General features: G+C 41.5%; 3 protein-coding genes across 8 annotated transcripts in view; 1 reads left to right on the forward strand and 2 right to left on the reverse strand.

Annotated features, from left to right (window-relative positions):
• Positions 1-1,793, forward strand: part of golga1 (golgin A1) — an 11,437-nt gene extending 9,644 nt beyond the window's left edge. For both annotated transcript variants that reach the window (XM_046871356.1, XM_046871357.1), the window contains one exon: positions 415-1,793. In XM_046871356.1, the coding sequence (XP_046727312.1) occupies positions 415-495 (81 nt within the window). In that variant the 3' untranslated portion in view covers positions 496-1,793. The remainder of the gene's footprint in view (positions 1-414) is intronic.
• arpc5la (actin related protein 2/3 complex, subunit 5-like, a) overlaps positions 1-7,275 on the reverse strand; it is a 13,166-nt gene extending 5,891 nt beyond the window's left edge. Inside the window, exons 1-4 of one of the 2 annotated variants that reach the window (XR_006928299.1) lie at positions 6,891-7,275; positions 5,746-5,818; positions 4,503-4,679; positions 3,474-3,780 (exon numbers count right to left, since the gene is read on the reverse strand). Coding sequence is in view for 1 of the 2 variants with exons in the window: in XM_046871358.1 (XP_046727314.1) it covers positions 3,718-3,780; positions 4,503-4,679; positions 5,746-5,818; positions 6,891-7,030 (453 nt within the window). In the remaining variant the exon portion in view is untranslated. Of the gene's footprint in view, positions 1-2,975; positions 3,781-4,502; positions 4,680-5,745; positions 5,819-6,890 lie in introns of those variants that run through there. The other variant, XM_046871358.1, reaches the window with a different exon arrangement.
• A 1,820-nt stretch (positions 7,276-9,095) lies between these two features.
• LOC124399530 lies at positions 9,096-16,479 on the reverse strand. 4 transcript variants are annotated; one of them, XM_046870500.1, is made up of 6 exons: positions 16,347-16,479; positions 14,753-14,820; positions 14,393-14,670; positions 13,148-13,414; positions 11,936-12,047; positions 9,096-9,998 (listed from the first exon to the last, which is right to left on the reverse strand). In XM_046870500.1, exons 3-6 carry the CDS (start codon positions 14,643-14,645, stop codon positions 9,170-9,172), a joined length of 1,461 nt encoding a protein of 486 aa, XP_046726456.1. In that variant the 5' UTR covers positions 14,646-14,670; positions 14,753-14,820; positions 16,347-16,479; the 3' UTR covers positions 9,096-9,169. The 4 variants fall into 4 exon arrangements, with proteins under 4 accessions (XP_046726456.1, XP_046726458.1, XP_046726455.1 ...); XM_046870502.1 differs by lacking the exon at positions 14,753-14,820; XM_046870499.1 differs by lacking the exon at positions 16,347-16,479 and having other exon boundaries at positions 14,753-15,162.
• Between the last annotated feature and the right edge of the window lie 3,521 nt (positions 16,480-20,000).

The following is a 20,000-nucleotide window of genomic DNA, read 5'->3' on the forward strand; positions in this document are numbered from 1 at the left end:
AGGAACAGCCTCTGCACCAGAATTCATTCGAATGGAACTGATTATAGTATTATATTATATTCATCATCAATCAAACAGCCATTTATCTAATCATTTTACAATCCTGGGTCCAGACACCATCTCAGAACGAGATACACTGAAATGTCAAAAGTATCGAGACACCTGACTTTTCCAGCCAGATGTGGTTCTTGCTCCTGTGCACAAAGCTTCAGCTGCATGAAGATATGCTTTATATTGGTTAGACTGGACCTCCTCGCCCCGGACCTCCTCGCCCCAGGCCTCCTCCTTTATAATTCAAAAGCGTTTACGCAGGAGACCCCCGTATCCCGTCGCATCATTGAATTCTGGGAAATCCATCTGCCACGTCGCACCTGTATAAAGACGGCACGTTGCGTGTATGTGTTTGTTTTGCAGATGTCGTGGTTCGGCTCCAAGCCCACCCCCAAAGGCATCGTCCGGCCCTCCATCTCAGGAACCACAAGCAGCTGGATGTGAGAGCGTGAGCGAGAAACCGAGCGAGAGAGAGAGAGCGAGGTGGAAAAAAACGAACATTTTAAATAGCTGCGGAAGTTCACGCAGTGGATGGAAGTTCCGCACGATAGCCTCGGATTGTTCCTTCTCTCTTCTGGGGTTCTTCAAAGCTTCTACTCGACCATCTTTCCAGTCTTTGGAGTGAGTGAAGACACTACGCCGGGCTCTCGGGGGAATTTTCCTTTGAAGAGCACCACGTGAACTTTTTTCTTTTCTTTGGCGTTTTTCGACGGGGAGGGTGGAGTTTTTCAGGGGATGGACTTTATAATGAAGAGCAGCATGCATGGATCCCGACATCGAACCATGATGAAGCATCTTCCCTTTACCTGCCCGGCGAACGTGTAAATAACGACGAAGCACATTCCGTACGTCTATTTATATACCTGTACATAGCGAATGTTTAGAAAATCATCGGATGTACAATTTCTTTTTCTTTCTTTCTTCTCCTTCCCGCACCAACGTACGTCACGGTAACGATCTGCGGCGTCGAGAGCATTACCGCGAGAGGAGCGCGCATGCCTTCTATTAAATATTCAGATGATATTTATAATATATAAAAATCGGTGCTATTTTATTCAGCACGTCGGTGGGATACAGTTTTAGGGATGCAGCAATGAAATTTTTTTCTTCCCTGATTGTGATTATTTTTACGCATTTATTCCTTTTCTTTTTTTTTTTTTTAAATCTGATCTTATGAAACACGTCACTTCAAAGCTTCGGAATTCAACGCTTTGCTCTGGGTTTTTTGTTTTTGTTTTTTCCATAAAAAAATTTAAATGATTTGATCTTCAAACTTCAAGTTATTTATGGTTTGTTTGTTTTTGTTTTTTTAACGAATCACTGTGATTCTTTTTCGGATGTTTTGATTACATTTGTGGTATTTAAAATACTCCATATTGAAATCCCGTGAGTTCAGATTTTTTTTTTTAAGTAATCGAAACTTTACTGTCACTAATAATTAATCATATGAATTATAATAACTACTAATTAATAATACATTATGCAAATGTCCAACTAAACATATTTAAGTTTTGTTTTTGTTTTGTCTTTTCAGAAAAAAATTTAACGTAATTCAATAATTAATAAAACGAGTCACAAGTTGCGTCTTGAGGATTTTGTTAAAAGGCTCTGAAGACGCAGACACGTGACCTCGACAGGGGGCGGTGGTCTGTAATGAAGCTTTGCAGTTTGTGTGAAATCCCTCGTGTGAAACTTCAAAGAAACATTTGAAGCACAAATTAAAGGGGAAAAAGATTTGAAAATTGTCTCAAAAGAAATCATTTGATTCCCAAACAGCAGTTGAGAAAAATATCACAGGTGACGTTTTTTTCCCTCACATAACAGATCGGATCGGATCGGATCATCACTAATTAAACCGCTCGCTTTTCAGGTCCAAAATTTTGATTCAACAATTAACTTTATTCAGGCCAAAATTTTTAATATTCCTTCGAGATCGTTCTCCAGAAACCAGTTTAATTTATTTTCTGAATATTGAGATCAACTGGAAATATTTTAGTCCGCCTTCTCAGCCGTGTGTGTGTGTGTGTGTGTGTTTAAAAGGGAAACAAAAACCATCAAATCACACTGTTTTTGTTTTTCTCTCCGGGTTGTTGTAACTCCGCCCCGTACCCCGATTCAACAACGTACCACTGCACGTCTGATTGTTGTTTTGTTTTTCCCTCCAACAGACTGTCAAAAAAATGAAAAAAAAAAAAACTTGAATAAATTATCTTTTTGATCAGATTTTTTTGTTCGTTATTTTATATTATGAATTTTGAAGCTTTTACATTTATATATCGTTTATATAAATATATAAATCTATCTACAAGACCAGGTTAATTAACAGAGGCTTGGAAACCAGAGGTGGTGATATAATAAACACATCACTTATTTATAAACATTATAAATGATCATTATTAATTTGGTTATTCTTGAGTAGTGAAATTGGAGATAATTTTATGGAAAAATTTGTATGAAATTTAATTTGCTTTATCATTTGTTAAATAATTTTATTCGAAGGGGAGGTTGTAGCTCAGCGGTTACTGCTCTCTGGGTTACTGATAAGAAAGTCAGGGGGGTTAAAGCCCTGGTTTTGCCAAGCTAACACTCTTGGGGCCCTTGAGCGAAGCCCTTAACATTCTGTGCTCCAGGGGGCGCTGTATCATGGCTGGCCTGTGGAATTATTGAATACATAATTTGTGGGAAAAAAAAAGAAATAAATTTGAAGGAACTTTAGCTGTGATTCAGTTTGTATAAATTTAAAATAATTATATCAGACTGCTGTCTCATAACATCAAAGCTCAAGATATAGAATATTTATTGATTAAACCCAACGTGTGTGTGCAATTGAACGCAACAAAACAGGAAACATCTGATGGACGGATGAAGTGATCCAGAGCGAAGTCTGAACTCCAGACGTTTAAAACAGACAGAAAGAGACGGAGGACAGATTTGTGATCTTTATTGCACCAGGCACTTCACATATAACCCCTGACCAACCCCCACCCACACATATATCTGCATGTCCTCAATCAGGAATCGTCAAAAGGGCGGGGCTTAAAGACAATCGACCAATCACAAACCTTTATATATCAGTTTTCTTTGTAGTACTTGAAATAAAAATATCAGTGAGTTATTTAACTCATTCCATTCACTATTTCAAGAAAACCAGCCTGACGGGACGCTGTTCAAGAATTAAGCCCCTCCCCCTTTCACGACCCGCGACGCAATCAGGACTCGCGCAACCTCCATCTGACACGTAATATATTTATATCATTAATTCCCCAATTTATATATTAATCATCTTTATGTACAAAAAAAATCTAAAGAGATCTGAAGAGTGTGTATCTGAGAGCCGGAGCTTCATCTTCATCCGGTTTCCTCTTTTAAGCCTCCGGGCACTGATCTGAAAATCATTCGATAATAATGTAGAATAAATACACCACACACACACACACACACACACACATACTTCAGATCGTTATTAAATAAAGCACACCATTCGATTCAGTGTGTGCGCACGAGTGTGTAGTGTGTGCGCGCATGAGTGTGTGGGTGCGCACGAGTGTGTGTGTGTGCGCACGAGTGTGTGTGTGCACGCACTGTCCATATTTAAGAGGAAGGAAAAATGAAAATACGGTGGTAGACGCCGTGGCTCTGAATTGTCTTCTTCTTTTCCTCTTTTTTTCACACGGATTTCCGCGCCGTCAGGACTCGTATGATGGAACCCAAACCTCCGACAGCAAACGCCTGTGAGAGACAGAGGGAGAGAAAGAGACAGAGGGAGAGAAAGAGACAAAGAAAAATTTAAGGTTTTCGTTCTGAGGAAAAGTTTATAATTAATATAACGACAGCATTTTCTATTAGTTACAGTAAAGGAGGCGTGGCCTTTCTGCCTGTCAATCTCAGGAAAAGAATGTGTCATAAAGAAGAAGGTCTGGCCTGTGGGTCATTCATTAAGAAGGGGGTGTGGCCCGTGTGTCATTCATAAGAAAGGTGTGGCCTGTGTGTCATTCATAAAGGAGGTGTGGCCTGTGTGTGTCAGGCATAAAGGAGGTGTGGCCTGTGTGTGTGTGTCAGTCATAAAGAAGGAGGTGTGGCCTGTGTGTGTGTGAGTCATAAAAAGGAGGTGTGGCCTGTGTGTGTGTCAGTCATAAAGAAGGAGGTGTGGCCTGTGTGTGTCTTATAAATAAAGGAGGTGTGGCCTGTGTGTGTTTGTCTTATTAATAAAGGAGGTGTGGCCTGTGTGTGTCAGTCATAAAGAAAGTGTGGCCTGTGTGTGTCTTATTAATAAAGGAGGTGTGGCCTGTGTGTGTCAGTCATAAAGGAGGTGTGGCCTGTGTGTCTTATTAATAAAGGAGTGTGGCCTGTGTGTGTCAGTCATAAAGGAGGTGTGGCCTTTATACCTACTAGTCAAAGTTGGTTCCCAGCGTTTCACACCACACACTCTACTGACTCTCTCTCTCTCTCACCTTTTCGTGCCACTGCAGCAGGATGGCGCTGCTGTTATCTGAAGGCTTCTCGAACCCTCTGTAGATGTACTTCATCAGCAGATCCACGCCGTTCTTATCCAGAGACTTCACGGCCGGCTCGATGTCGCTGCTCTTAAAAGAGGTGAGAACACGCAGCACCAAGGCCTGGGCACGTTCCTGCAGGAGAGAGAGAAATATACAATATATATATATTTATATTTAGGGCTGTCAAAATTAAACCGTTGATAACACGAGGACGCAAATTCATTTTAACGGCGGTGATTTTATTAACGCACGATTAATGCAGCGCCAATTTGCGTTTGACTATTTTAATAAATAAATAAATAAATAACGCTCTGAACCGAATTAACGGACCGATGATTTATAATCAGAATGCCACAGCTGTCCTCCTTCTGCTCTGTAAAACAACATATTTTACATTGAAGCTAAAAAAAAAAACGCTGCCCAAATAAACACACGCACGTTAAATATCACGGCGTGTTCTATACAACTGATGGCTCTCACGTGTCGAAGAACAAACTGCTGTTTCTTTAAATACAATAACGCTTTTATAATCCGCCAGAAGATTCGTCTGATCATTGGGGAATGTATTTCAGACGCCTAAAAAAAAACGACTGGATCTAAACGGTATACACGTTGCGGTCAAAAGTATTGGGACACCCGACATCTACAGCCATATGCGGTTCTTCTCCAAAAGATGGATTGCGCTTAGCATTGAATTTAGAATTTTTCCTGCTCCAGCACGATGATGCTCCCGTGCACAAAGCCAGCTTCATTAAGATCTGCTTTCCATAGGATGGATGGGTTGGATTGAAAGATCTCCTGCTATTGAGCTCCAACTCTACTGAACATGAACAAGACCTCCTCACCTTCTTCTGAATATATCTTCCACATCTCCATGAAATCTAGTGGAACATCTTCCCAGAGGATTAAATGTTGAATGAGATGTTCAAAAAGCAGCACGTACCAATCCTAAGATCGGGTGTCCACAAACTTTTGGCCACACAGTGCATGTTGAGTCACACCTGTCAGTGAAGGTGACAAGCTCCACCCACCATGGTTCATACACCACATGTCTCGCCAAAACTCAAAACTCGAGTTCCTGTGACGGAAATGGATTTTTTATTTGCTAGATACAGAACTAACTTAATTACAACAGTGGTGAAGGAAAAAAAAAAATGAGTGCAATGAGAAAAGATGAAGTGCAGAGTGAGAGCGTTACCTTCACGGCCGGGTTTTTGGAGTCGATGGGCGGGTTCTTCAGAGCCACGTGGAACGCCGTCATCAAGTCTCCTGTGCATTAGAGTCGGTTAAGGAAGACAGGAAGGGAACTGGACTCTGCCCCTCTGGACACGCCCTAAATCACATTGAAACCACCTCTACCTTCGCTCGTTCCTGCCCGCGAATAAACCTGAACATCAACAACTTACTGTTTTCAGCTACGCAGCTCTGCGCGTTATTTACATTTTTCTTTCTTTCTCAGGGTTCTGTCCAACAAGCTTTACGTAAATACGGAGCATGGGCCATGCAGAGTGCATGTGAGCCGGAGGGCGGAGCTAGGAGCCTATGACATCATCAGAACGCCGCATGCAGGAGCTCGCTTTACCTGTACACGTTTTATTCCTTAACCAGAGATCGCACGAACTGGGTCACATGACCGTGACAAAACATTTTGTGTGAAGACGCAGAGTCACACACCAGACAAAGTTCGTTTCTTTTTTTTTTCCCACAGGTTATTAAGACAAACCGGTTCTCGTGGCCATCCAGAAGAACCGCATTTCTGCTCCTAACACACCTGCAGCAGGTATTTACAGTCCAAACAGGAACGCCGAAGGACGTCTACAAACATCATCACTGATCACTGTTTAACTGACCACACACACCTTAACAAACAGGTAACCCTGGTAACCGCATCTCATTTATCCACCCCTGGTGCCCCCTGCCTCGTTCTCCTATGGACTGTTCCTGCAACTTTATGGATTCATTTCTTATACTATGATGTTTAGGTCACATTTTACGGAAGGAGTCTCCAGTTTCAGCACAACGTCTCAAGCGTTTGTAGCCGCCTATAACGTGACCAAAGACCGAAAGTAGCTTAAAAAGTAACAATACATTTACATACAGAATAAAAATAAAACTACACGAGTACCAGGACAGTGTTGAATCCGTGGTTATGGTCTTCTGTACATATATGATGCGAATAAATGAATGAATGAATGAATGAATGAATGAATGAATGAATGAATTGCCGTGAACACGCGCGCGTTCTCGCCTCCCTGACAGGCGTTAGACAGCGCTCGTGCGCGCGCATAAATAAATAAATAAATAAATAAATAAATAAATAAACGGGGTTCTGTTGAAGGATATTGCCTGATGAGCGCGTCCACCTCGGCTCCGTCCGGTCCCTGCTGCTCCGCCGACTCCTCGTTCTCGTCCACGAAGCGGTTCTCGTCGTACTGGTCGATGTCCACACCCCGGAACCGCGACCACAGCGTGTTCTTCGCCATGACGACCAGAGAGCGGCTCGAGGGGGGGGGGCAGCTGGCAGGCAGCTCTCTCACACACACTTACACACACTCTCACGTGTTTCTCTCTCTCTCTCTCTCTCTCTCTCTCTCACGTGTTTCCGGGCACGGTAAGTGGGTCTCGCGCTCCCGTTTACCGGTAATGTTACCTCTCTATGAACCCGAGCATCTCCGCACAGCGCCGCCACTGCCGCTGCTGAGCAAACCGGAACCGGAAGTTTGTGCGACGCCGCTGTTTCCGCTTCCTGTGAGGTAATGATCTGCAGACTTGGCAGTGAAATTAAAATGACTATTTAATTATATTGTAATTATAAATAATTACCTTACACTATTATAGATATATATATTTTCAGCTTATAACAATATATATTTATATATAAACAATACACTGTTGTTAAAAAATGGCTGAATAAAAATAAATCTAAAAGAAATATAATTAGTTATTTATTTAAATACTTAATTTAAACCTTAACATATAAATAAATAAATGAGCGAAAATGTAAATAAAATATATATATATAGAACGGCAGATACACACCAACAACAGAACACACCACATATTATTATTATTATTATTATTATTATTATTATTATTATTATTATTATTATTAATAAATAATTTTTTAAATACAATTGAATAAAATCAAAACTACTCATACATGTATATATTAATATAAAACATTAAAATATACATTTCTAAAAAATTTTATTTAAGCAAACAATTAAATAAAGAAATAAATAAACAAAGAACTAAATAAAATATTTAAAGGTAGGGTTTTGGGATGTGTTGGATGAATTCTGTTGGTTTTCATGTGGGTTTTATTTTATTTTATTTTATTTTATTTTATTTTATTTTATTTTATTTTATTTTATTTTCCAGTAAATGATCGATGCTACCAGAATGCAGGAGGTCTTTAGCCTGTAGGGGCCGCCAGAGAGCTTTAATCTTTCCTTTTCTATCTCCAATTCTTCAATTCTATCATTTCAATTCCATTTCCTCATCAAATCATTTTTATTAAATCACGAACACGAAAATCTGTCCCCAGTGAATTATTTAATCCTTTGGTGTGATTTGTGACTCTCAGCACATCACTGAGTGAGTCTTTCTTTTTCTCTCGTCTTCATACTTCATATTAGGCCAAGATCTTTCTTTCATTCTCCCTCTCCATTCCCTGCTCCCTGCATCTGGACAATTTACTATACATCTGGGCACCATAATTACCCTTTACTTGTGTAAACCCCTTTATACATCCAGCTTATAGATCACACGTGGGCTCATAATGTAAACCAGCCCAGTGTGTGTGTGTGTGTGTGTGTGTGTGTGTGTGTGTGTAGATTTTTATCACTGACCACCTCTGACATCCTTTTCCTCATCTTGACGGAGCAGGAGGGCAAATATTTACCCCTGCCGGTGTGAAGGGACTTCAGGACATTTACCCCAAAACCACACAGACTTTAATAATGAGTGTTTATGGTCAAGTCTGTGTGTGAACTCAGTATAGCATTCATTCATTCTCTCTCTCTCTCTCTCTCTCTCTCTCTCTCTCTCTCTCTCTCTCTCTCTCTCTCTCTCTCTCTCCCTCTGTTGATTTATGAGTTCACCCACCCAGTAAATGACTTTTAAAACAAATTGAAAGGCTTTTAATGTTGTCTTGGGATTTCATTATGATCTGCTTTCTATGGATTTGGAGTGGGAGATCTACTGCTCCAGAGCTCCAAACCTATAGAACATGGATGAATGTGAATGCAGCCCAGGCTTCCTCACCTCCTCACCTTTACTAACACCGTTGTAGCTGAATAAATCTCAAACAAATCTCCACAAAATCCAGTGGAACATCTTCCCAGAAGAGTGAAGGGTATTATGAGGGCAAATATTCGGAGCATCTGCAATACAAATTTTTATCAAATAATACAGATATTATCCGACTCCATATCCTTTAAACTAAACATGGCTTTTTTTTGCATTTTTAATTCTGCAGAAGTAGAAAAATTACCACCCTGGCAACCTTAGACCAAGTCATTATGTAATATTTAATGAATGCAGCTACAGTAAACACACTAACAGACAGGAACACGATAATTAGGATGACACAACACGCCGTGTTCATCCAGACCACCATGTCAGTCCGAACCCCTCCACCTGTTGCTTCGTGTATGCAGCTCACACACACTCTTGGTCTCCTGAGGGCCTCGGGGCCCCCACACGAACGTCTTGGTGGTTTTGGTTTTACGAGATAGCAGAGGCTCACAGCACCACTCCGAGATCGTTATTTTGGGGCGTGGAGCAGTTGTTCCTCTGGGTTCTGTTTTCAAGATGTTCTGATTTCCTCTCCTGTCTAAGCTCGGGGGTGTTTCAGTCGCAGGTTTTACAGCTTTTTTATCAACTGGATCGTGCTGCGCTTTGGCTCGGCGGCGTTCCGGAGGGCGGGGCGTTCTGACGCAACGGCCAATAGAGGAGCCGTAAAACGACAAGATCGATGGCAAGTGAGAAGAGTGAGTTCCAGGGACCAATGAAGCCGGAGCTGGAAGAGTCGGGATCCTCTTCCGATTGGTTTCTTTGTTCCTCATGTGAGATTTTATCTTCATATTTGGTGCTTTGTGTTGTTCCTCTGAAACATCCAGATGTGCTGCTGCTGTGAGTCGAGGCGCATCACCTGACTTTCCAGACTCTTCGACGGCACCGTGTTCTTCGCTCGGATCCTGATCGACGTTGTAACCATTTTCTTTCAGGTTCTCGTCTTTTTCATTTAACTCATTCCGGCTGCCTCTTTGTTTTTTGCCGTCTTTGTCAGCTTCTTCTGTTTCATGCTTTTGCTCGCTTCCTGTTTCTGTGGTAATGATGTCTTTAGAAGCATCACACCGTCCAGTACCTCTGGTAATGCCACCGATTTCGCAGGTCGGTCCTCGAGTTCTGTTCTGCGTTTCAGCATCCCGTCTTTCCGCTTCTTTCCTGTTGGGAAACAACATCTGTGACTGATTGTTGCATTTCAAATATTGTAAGTCTTCACACCCTCATGTGCCACATCCCTCCTCCAGAGTTCTCCTGTGTGTGGATTCGCAGTGTAACGGACCGGAACGCTATGATGTTGGGCTTCACACCATAACATCCTCACCCACAAAAGTGAACCGTTTTCATTGTCGACATTTTTGCGTCGATTTAGTTTTATTATTGTTCATTTGTTCACGTTTCTGTCCATCATCATTATTTGTTCTTTTTTTTTCAGTGTAAAGACTTTTTTTACTTTTTAGTCACTTATATTTGTTAAACGCTGACATTTTTAAGAAAACAAATAAGTAGAACTCTGGAGGAAACGTGTAAAGGATGAAAAAAAAGCTTTTTATACCATTCGCCACACAACTTAAGTTGTAAAGTAAACCATGATCACAAACTCCGCCCCTAACCGTTACATTGGATTGATTTAATTTGAATACAGATGTAAGATCAGATACAAATATTAACTCCGCCTCCTAACATTTAATTTGGTATGAATAAAATAATTGGTTCAGATACTAATATCAACTCCGCCCCTAAGCTTATCTTTGTTTTGATTTGATACTAATAAAGTCATAAGATCAGGTACAAACATTAACTCCGCCTCCTTACATTATCTTTGGTTTGATTTAATATGAAAGATCAGGTACAAACATTAACTCCGCCCCCTAACATTTGATTTGGGATGAATGAAGTCACAAGGTCGAATATGAACAATAACTCCGCCCTTATATCTCAACTTTGATTTGATTCATTATAGATAAAAGTTGTAAGATCATGTACAAACTTTAACTCCGCCCCTAACATTTGAGTCGGTATGAATAAAGTCACAGCATCAAATATGAACATTAGCTCCGCCCCCCTAACATTAACTTTAGTTTGATTGAATATTAATAAAGTCATAAGATCAAATGCAAACTTTAGCTCGCAAACTTTTTTGATTTAGTACGAATAAAGTCGTAAGATCAGGTACAAATATCAACAAAATGCATACATTTGTAAAATGTAAAACTTTTTATTTTTCAGTCTCACTTCCACTCAAGCGTTTCTTTTATACGTCACTTTAAATTGAGTTCGACTTTAACGCTGTACCTCACACTTTCCTGTCTAAGTCTAATTTTCCTGTATATTTTGTAACTATAGAAACCAACGTAAGACATCCCATGACCCATGACTGAGTGGAACATGGTCTGAAATTGTTATTGTTTTTGGCAAATCTGTTACTACTAATTATCTGATTAAAACAAATTACGCCAATTGTGTTCTGTAGCACGATCGTACGTTACCCGTGTCTTGGGTTCTAAACACAGAAACCTGAAACACCTGCTTCTATCGGAATTCCTCCGAAATAAAATCCGAACCCGTAGCGCCGACATGTCCACCGTGTCGACTCTGACATGATTTCCAGACCAGCTGGGTGTCCTAAACTGAGCCGGAGGGATTTAGGGGTGGACGATCAGATGAGACGAGATGATACCTGATATCCCCAATGAAGCATGTAGGGAGTTCCCACAATGCCATGTGTTTCCTCCACCCCAAAGATAAATACACCAGCTGCCTCGTAGCACACTTAAGGTACGAACCCCTGGCGCTGTGGGAGGGTCTGGAATTGGGACAGAGCGGGTTAGTGATGGATTTATAAACAATAAGTTCCTGGGGAATGTCGCCGCCCATGAGGTTTTCATCGACACTCTCAGTCTCGCTAAGTTCATAAACCTGCTTTCATTCTTAGCTAATGTTGTAACGTCGCCAGATACCCAGACTGCCAGCCGGATTGAATTCTGACTAGATTGTGAAAACGCTTCGCATCCACACTTTCGTTTTCCAAAAGCTGTTCATCCACACAACACACAACACAACACAACACGAGGCTTGTAACAGTTCATTATAATCACCTGGTGTCAGGGGGCAGGGAGTTCGGCAGGTAGAGGTGAAGTACAGGATTTCCGGTCAAGGTGCCATCTGAAGTGTCAGGGGTTTTCCAAAACATCCTGCAGCCTGGAGAACCTAAACACACACACACACACACACACACACGCCATTGTCTCTGAGTAAAAAGGTTTCAAATAGACATTCAATATGTCATTGTCACTCACCAGTTTCTAACTACACTGTACTGCCAAAAGTATTGGGACATCCGACCTTTCCACCCATATGTGGTTCTTCCCCAAAATGTTCCCACAATCTTGGAGGCACACAATTGTATCGGACGTCTTTGGAGCACGCAGGAGCATGACATTTTCCCTTTACGTGAACTAGGATATCAAACCCTGCTCCAGCATGCAAAAGCCAGAAGATCTCCATGAAGATATGGTGTAAATGGGTTGGAGTGGAAGATCTCCTGCTATAGAGCTCTGACACTTTAAACATGCACCCCAGGCCTCCTTACCTCACCTACATCAGAACCTGACTTTACTAACACCCTTGTAGCTGAATCTCACACAAATCTTTGCAAAATCTAGTGGAACATCTTTCCAGAAGAGTGAAGCTTATTATAAGAGCAAATAGGATGTTCAAAAAGCACCATGCTCAGGAGTCACCAACTTGTTTTTTTTCCTCACAAAAAGTGGAAATATAACTCTGGAGGAACTGGTGGAAGGAGATCAGGGGTCAGCCTGTAAGACCCCCCTGAGCAAACCCACTCATTAACACCTGCTGTCTTGTTACTTCCAGATTCCTGAGCTGCCCCAGCAGACTGAGGCATTCAGGGGTAAGTACCTGGTGATTGATGGCGTGCGACTGTTCGTTTTTTTAAGTGACTGTTTATTTGGGTGGATGTCAGATGGGAAGAGTCGTCCTCGTCTCAAATGCCAGACTTGTTTACTTACTTACTTGGAGTCAACTTTGGAAACAAACATTAGGATTTGCTCCCGAGAGAGGGGCACTTAATCACCTGACGACTGCCTTAGTAGCTTTAGAAGGGGTCACATCACCAGCATTATTAATACTCGCTAAAATCCTGAACCCTTTTGATTACATTAAAAAAAACTGGACTTGGGCTACAGAACAAAAGTACCAGGGGTACCTGGCATACCCGGGAGTACCTAGTGTACCTGATGAACCTCTAGTACCTGATGAACCTGGAGTACCAAGGGTACCTGGTGTACCTGGTGTGAGTGAGTTAACATCACTCCATCTCGCCCAAGTGTTTGCTGGTGCAGTGGAGGGTCGAGGGTCCGGCGTCTCTCTGGCTCTCATCCTCAATACGCCGCTCTGCGCTCTCTTCTTCTCCTCACTCGTCTCCCCGTGTCCATCCACAATTCTCTCAGCCACGTTCGCTCCTTTCTTTACTTCAGATTCTTTGGTTTTCTTGTTTTGATCTCTGTTTCCACTGCGCTCACGTCTCAGCGACAGAACACATCGCTTCCCACAGGCTGGTGCGGAATATAACAGCCTGCGGTTATACTGTGTTGTGTTATGTTGTGTTATGTTGTAATGTTATGTTATGTTGTGTTGTGTTGTGATGTTATGTTGTTATGTTGTGTTGTGCTGTGATGTGTTGTGTTGTGTTGTGCTGTGTTATGTTGTAATGTTGTGTTGTGTTGTGTTATGATGTTATGTTGTGTTGTGGTGTTGTGTTGTGTTGTGAAATTATGTTGTGTTGTGACATGTTATGTTGTGTTATGTTGTGTTTTGTTGTTGTTATGTTATGTTGTGTTGTGACATGTTATGTTTTATGTTGTGTTATGTTGTGTTATGTGTTGTGTTGTGTTGTTGTTATCTTGTGTTATGTTGTTATGTTGTGTTATGTTGTGTTGTGGTGTTATGTTGTTATGTTGTGTTATGTTATGTGTTGTTATGTTATGTTGTGTTGTGTTGTGATATGTTATGTTGTTATGTTGTGTTGTGTTGTGACATGTTATGTTGTGTTATGTTGTGTTTTGTTGTTATGTTGTGTTATGTTGTGTTGTGTTGTGTTATGTTTTTATGTTATGTGTTGTATTAGTTCACAGATTTCTATGAAGAGTAAACACAGGGTCCCAGAGTTACGATGTCAATACTGTATGAATATTTTAAGTTTCACATGGCAGGTAAACATGCTCCGCCCTCCAGTCACAAACCGCTGCTTGTCCACGCGCCTGCTGCCAGACATATAAACTCTGAATACTTTATACAATACGGTAGTGTAAACTGCTGTTTTGCTAAATAATGTACTGTAATTTGTTACGTAATAAACATATGACAGTATTTGACCACACTCAGATCACCACTGGGTAAGACTCCTGGCTCGGCTTGGCTGTGTCTCCACAGTATTTTCTCCATCGTAAGTCAGGGACTACCTGTGTTTTTTATAACATGTAAAAGACTTTCATACTTAACGACTGCATCGACACGGCTGCCCATGTTCTTACCCACGAGCGATCCGTTCGTCCGAGGCAACGGCGCCGACATTCCTGACGCCTCGAGGCCGCGTCTGTGAAAAGCGGAAAGAGTCAGCAATCTGAAGTCATATTTCCTGAGTGCTTTGGGACTTGAACCTCGAGCCTGGTCCGAGACGTGAAGGTGCAATCCTTGATTTACAGAGAAGGACCAGGTTACGGAGGAACAGCTCCGGGCGCAGGGAACGCTGGGAGCGCTGGGAATGCTGTCACTCAGATGTCGCATGGCTGGAAGGCATGTCAGAGAAGATCTGAAAATAAATCAGAGAAAGAGAGATGAAGAGAGAGATACAGAGAGAGGAAGTATCTGTCACTCTGTTTCATATTACTGACCGGAGATATCTTCACTGCTGTCCGTCCCCGGCGCTACATTCCATCAGCGCAGTGGAACAAGTGTTATGCTAACACAGAGGGATGAAACGCCAGGATCAAAAACGCTGCCCCATCAGATGTTCATTAGCCCATCACGCTACGCTAACAAGATTTATATTCCAAACCATTTCCAGAAACTGAATGTGGTTCCTGCTAGCGGATTAGCTCAAGCGATGATCGATGGCAAGAGTGTGAAACAAACAGATACTTCAGACGTTGAGTTTCCTCTCCATCATTTTTTCTTTTTTCTCCATTTCCATGCTATCACTTTGCAGAATCTTGAACACCTGAAGTTCTGTTCCAACACCTATCCTGCACTTTACCAGTCATATGTGGTTCCTCCCCAAACTGTTTCCACAAAGTCGGAAGCACACAATTGTGTAGGACGTCATTGGATGCAGGAGCATGAAGTTTTCCCTTCACTTGAACTAGGAAGGCCGAACCTTTTCCAGCATTACGATGCCCCTGTGCCCAAAGCAAGAACATCTCCAAGGGTTGGAGTGGAAGATCTCCTGCTGTAGAGCTCCAACACTATAGAGCACCTCAGGCCTCCTGACCTCACATGCATCAGTACCTCACTTTACTGCCACCATTGTAGCTCCACAAAATCTAGTGGAACATCTCCCTTGAAGAGTGGATGTTGTTCTCGGGGGTAAATGTGGACTCCGTGTGGAATGAGATGTCGACAAAGCACATTTTTAATTTCTCAGATCAGAGACAACAAAGGGGAAAAGATGCGAAAAGTCTCGACATCAAGCACCAGATGACAACACGGCAAACCACAATCACTTCCAGATTCCAGCCGTAAATCAAACCCCTACTAAACACACTCGCTGTTCGAAGACAACAAATGTGAAGTGTGTGAAGACCCCTACGCCACCCCACCCCCCTCCCCACCCCTTCTCTCTCCACCAATCAGATCCCTCCGGACCTATACGTTATCTCAGAGTTAATGCATTTCCTGTTTTGCTGCACATATTGGTTCCAAAAAACTTTCTCTTCGTACAATTTCATTAATTTACAAATATGTTTCTAGGAACCAGAAGTTCCTCTGAAACTGGGAATCAAAGAAACCAATAGTTTCAAGGACCAAAAACATCTTTCTATAAAATATACACAGCCAGAAGTCAGAAGTTGCTCTCAAAGCAAAATACAGCTGTAGGAACCAAAGGTCTCAAAAAGTCCAAAAAAACACACTTTTCTCAAGGAACCCAATATTTCATTTGTAACGTCCCTAAAAGAAGTTATGCTTTGATTTATTTTCCAATCAGAAAATCGGAAATGCTGATCATGTGATCTCTGTGATTAGAAAATGGCAGAATGTGAAGCCACAGACATTTTTTTACATTATTTTATTTACTTTTTATTGATTTTTATAACATTTCTGATCTTATGGTGAGTTTCATTATTTCAGCTAAAGTTAAAAAAACACATTGATAAAACTGAACAGATAGAACACAAACACACACACACACACACACACACACACACACACACACACACACATGACACCCGTCAGTCAGATATGATGATTTTGAAAAGAACATGGTTTTACCTGCTGCAGGTTCAGGTGCGTGAGTGCCGTGTTCATGGTTTGGTCTGTTGTCTGCGTTGCCGTGGTAACAGTGAGATAAAGCCCAGGGTTTGTTTAGAGTTTGACGATAAAGGTGAACGAGACATGCTGTAGTCAGTGGATACACAAACACAGCCAGTCTGACACCTGAGTGTGTGTGTGTGTGTGTGTGTGTGTGTGTGTGTGTGTGTACATGGGTGTATGTGTGTGAATGGACTGCATGTATGTATATGTGTATTTTTGCATATTTGTTTGTTATTACGTGCATGTGTGTGTGTGTGTGTGTGTGTGTGTGTGTTTATTTCCTTTATGTTTGTGTGCCAGAAATGCTTTTGCTTTTGTGTTTGTTAAGAAATGCATTTTTCTGTGTATGAACACGCGTTTATATTTATATATATATATGTGAGTGTGTGTGTGTGTGTGTGTGTGTGTGTGTGTGTGTGTGTGTGTGTAGGTGCATGTGCATGTGCATGTGTTTGTTATAAATTCTTCCTCTTATTCTGTGAACATTTCTCGTCCTTGGGCCTCATGATTTTACACCATAAAAATGCCTATAAAGGTATTCAGAAATATAAATATTAAATGTTACTCTGTGTGTGTGTGTGTGTGTGTGTGTGTGTGTGTGTGTGTGTGTGTGTGTGTGTGTGTGTGTTTTCCACCTGTTGTTAAGACCAGAGGTCACAGCAATGATGCCTAAGAAAAGCTCCCATGATTCTTCACTTAACATTCCAGTAATAATAATAATAATAATAATAATAATAATAATAATATTTTTATGCACACTTTTCCAGCACAAACTCCCACAATCCCCTGGGGCCTGATTGAAGTCACTCAGGGCTTCATAAATGTGTGTTAATTATCAGTGACTCACCTCAAAGCTCCACTGAGGACGATGAACCCACATTCCAACATCACAGCTTTTACTCATTAACCATTACAGCTGGTATTTAACCTACTGGGTTTGGCCAAAAGTTTGTGGACACCTGACCATAAGATTGGTATGTGTTTCTTTTTAAACATCCCATTCAGCATTGAATCTCCATTTATTCTTAGATTAACCTCCATTCTTCTGGGCAGATGTTCCACTAGAATTTGGTGGAGATTTGTTATAGCCACAATGGTGTTAGTAAAGTCAGGTACTGATGTGGGTGAGGCCTCTGCATTCACATTCATTCTTATTTCATATGGTTGAGGTTCAGAGCTTTATAGCAGGAGATCTTCCACTCCAACCCATGGAAGGCATATCTTCATGGAGATCTTCTGGCTTTGTGAACAAGGACATTGTCATGCTGAAACATGTTTGGGTCTGCAAGCTCAAGGGAAGGGAAAATTTCATGCATCCAAAGACGTCCTGCACACTTGTTTGCCTCCAGCTTTGTGGGAACAGTTTTGAGAAGAACCACATGTGGCTGGGAAAGGTGAGTGTCCCAATACTTTTGGCACACACAGTGTACAGTACAAATAAACATGTTTTATATAAAAACGTTTAAAGAAGGTTTATTTCAAACTGCGCTAAACTTTCCAAACTTTCCTGTACGGTTCAAATTATATTGTTTTTGTTTTTTGTTTTTTACATAAAATTTAATATATAATTATATATATTTATATTCAATTAAACTTTTTATGGACCCTATAAAATTTCAAAATATTTTTTTTCTCTCCTGCATCTATATGCATAACGCTTGCATTAAAGTCAGGGGCAGGGGGGGCATATACTTATGCATCTTACTCAGATGTACAATTTATAATTGAATCCTGATGTACAACTCTGGCCTGAAATGAAGGTTGATACCAGCGATCAGTCCTTTCCTCCCTCTGTGAGCTGAGGTGATAGAGCTGAGCACATCCCTCTGGAGAACCTCCTCCATCTCCACCTGGAGGTCAGATCAGAGCGTTTGCTTGTTGGTTTTGGAAGAGACGACACCCGGAGCAAGTCCCGTCTCTGACTCGTATCGGGTATTGGGCCAACATCGCGTTTTACAGAGTCACAGTTTACGGAGAGGAAACACGGCATGTGTGTGTGTGTGTGTGTGTGTGTGTGTGTAATTCATATGGATCTGCTGGAGAAGTTTTAATAAGATTCAATCCATGTTTCAACAGTAAGGATATGAAATTCAGTCTCGTGCTCCTACGACGAGTGTTTATTTCTTTTACGCAGGTTATTTGGTGTAAAATGGAATTTGTGAAGCTGGAAATGTTCTTCGTCGTCACGTTCGCTCTTCAGCATGATGGAGAAGCTGGTGGCTGGATTCTTATAGACCAACAAACCTAAATCTCCATGCTGAGTATCAATTTAAAGAAAAAACATATCACCTGAGCATGAGATTGATAAGATTTGTGTTATAATGACCTCCACTCTTCTGGAAAAACGTTCCACTAGATAGATTTTGTGGAGATTTATTTAAAGACAAGGGTGTTAGTAAAGTCAGGTACTGATGGAGGTGAGAAGGTTGGGAGGCTCCTGGGGTGCAGTCAGCGTTCACTTTCATTTATGTTAAATAGCTGTACAGCAGAAGATCTTCCACTCCAACTCATGGAAAGCAGCTCTACATGGAGATCTTCTGGCTTTGTTCACACGGACATTGTCCTGCTGGAACAGGTTTTGGATCTTCTAGTTTAAGTGAAGGAAAAATCTTTAAAACAAATGTGTGCCTCCAAAGTTTTTTGTGGAAACAGTTTGGGGAAGAAGCACATATGTGTGGAAATTCGGGTGTCCCAATACTTTTGACCAAACAGTGTATTTCCTGAAGGCTCTCAGAATGAAATGTGGGCAGTTTCTGTTTCTGTTTCTGTTTCAGCACCAATTCCAGGTTCAGGATGAGTTTTATGTTCTCTGTGTTGTGACTGCAAACTCGCTGTCATCTCCTTTTCTGGAACAGGACGTCCCTGGAAGCTGGTGTGACTCGATTTGACTGAAGACCGTCTTCTAAACCAAGGACGCGAGACTATGTCCAGATTTCAGGTTTGGGGTTTGGCCTGGAGAACAGAGAAAGAGAGAGAAATGTGGTGTGGATCTCTGACCAATGTATTTGAATCCAAAGTCAGTAGGACGAAGAACATACACTAGATTGGAAAAAAAGTACAGGGACACCTGACTTTTCCATCCATATGTGGTTCTTCTCCAAACACAAAATTTGAGGCACACACTTGTACAGGACGTCTTCGGATGCTTTTCTCGAACTAGGAGACAAAAAAACCTGTTCCAGCAGGACAATTCCGCTGACGATCTGCTTTCCATGGGTTGGAGTGGAAGATCTAAATGCTGCTGAACACTTTGGGATGAACACCAGGGTGTGAGGTGGGAATACACCCTGGAAAGGCAGTGCATGCACAAAGTTCGAAGCAGAAAACCTGGAAAACCCACGCAGACATATTGAGAGACAGGAACTTGGGAATGAGCACCACACGGAAACCTGGGAGAAGGTCCAAGAAATGGATTTTGCTGGAGAGAAAGAAAGTCTCGAGCACGTAAACACATTAAGACATCATGGAGGAAAAAATCAGAATCGCCAAGAGATTCACACAGAATTAAAAGGGGGATTTTTCTGGAATAATTACAACCACCCCAGGGCAAATTTACACCCCCCTCACTGACCCCACCAGCCCCCCTGCCCCTCTCCATTCACCCTTGACCCT

Source organism: Silurus meridionalis, chromosome 17, assembly GCF_014805685.1.
Source record: "Silurus meridionalis isolate SWU-2019-XX chromosome 17, ASM1480568v1, whole genome shotgun sequence".
Taxonomy (NCBI): Eukaryota; Metazoa; Chordata; class Actinopteri; order Siluriformes; family Siluridae; genus Silurus; species Silurus meridionalis.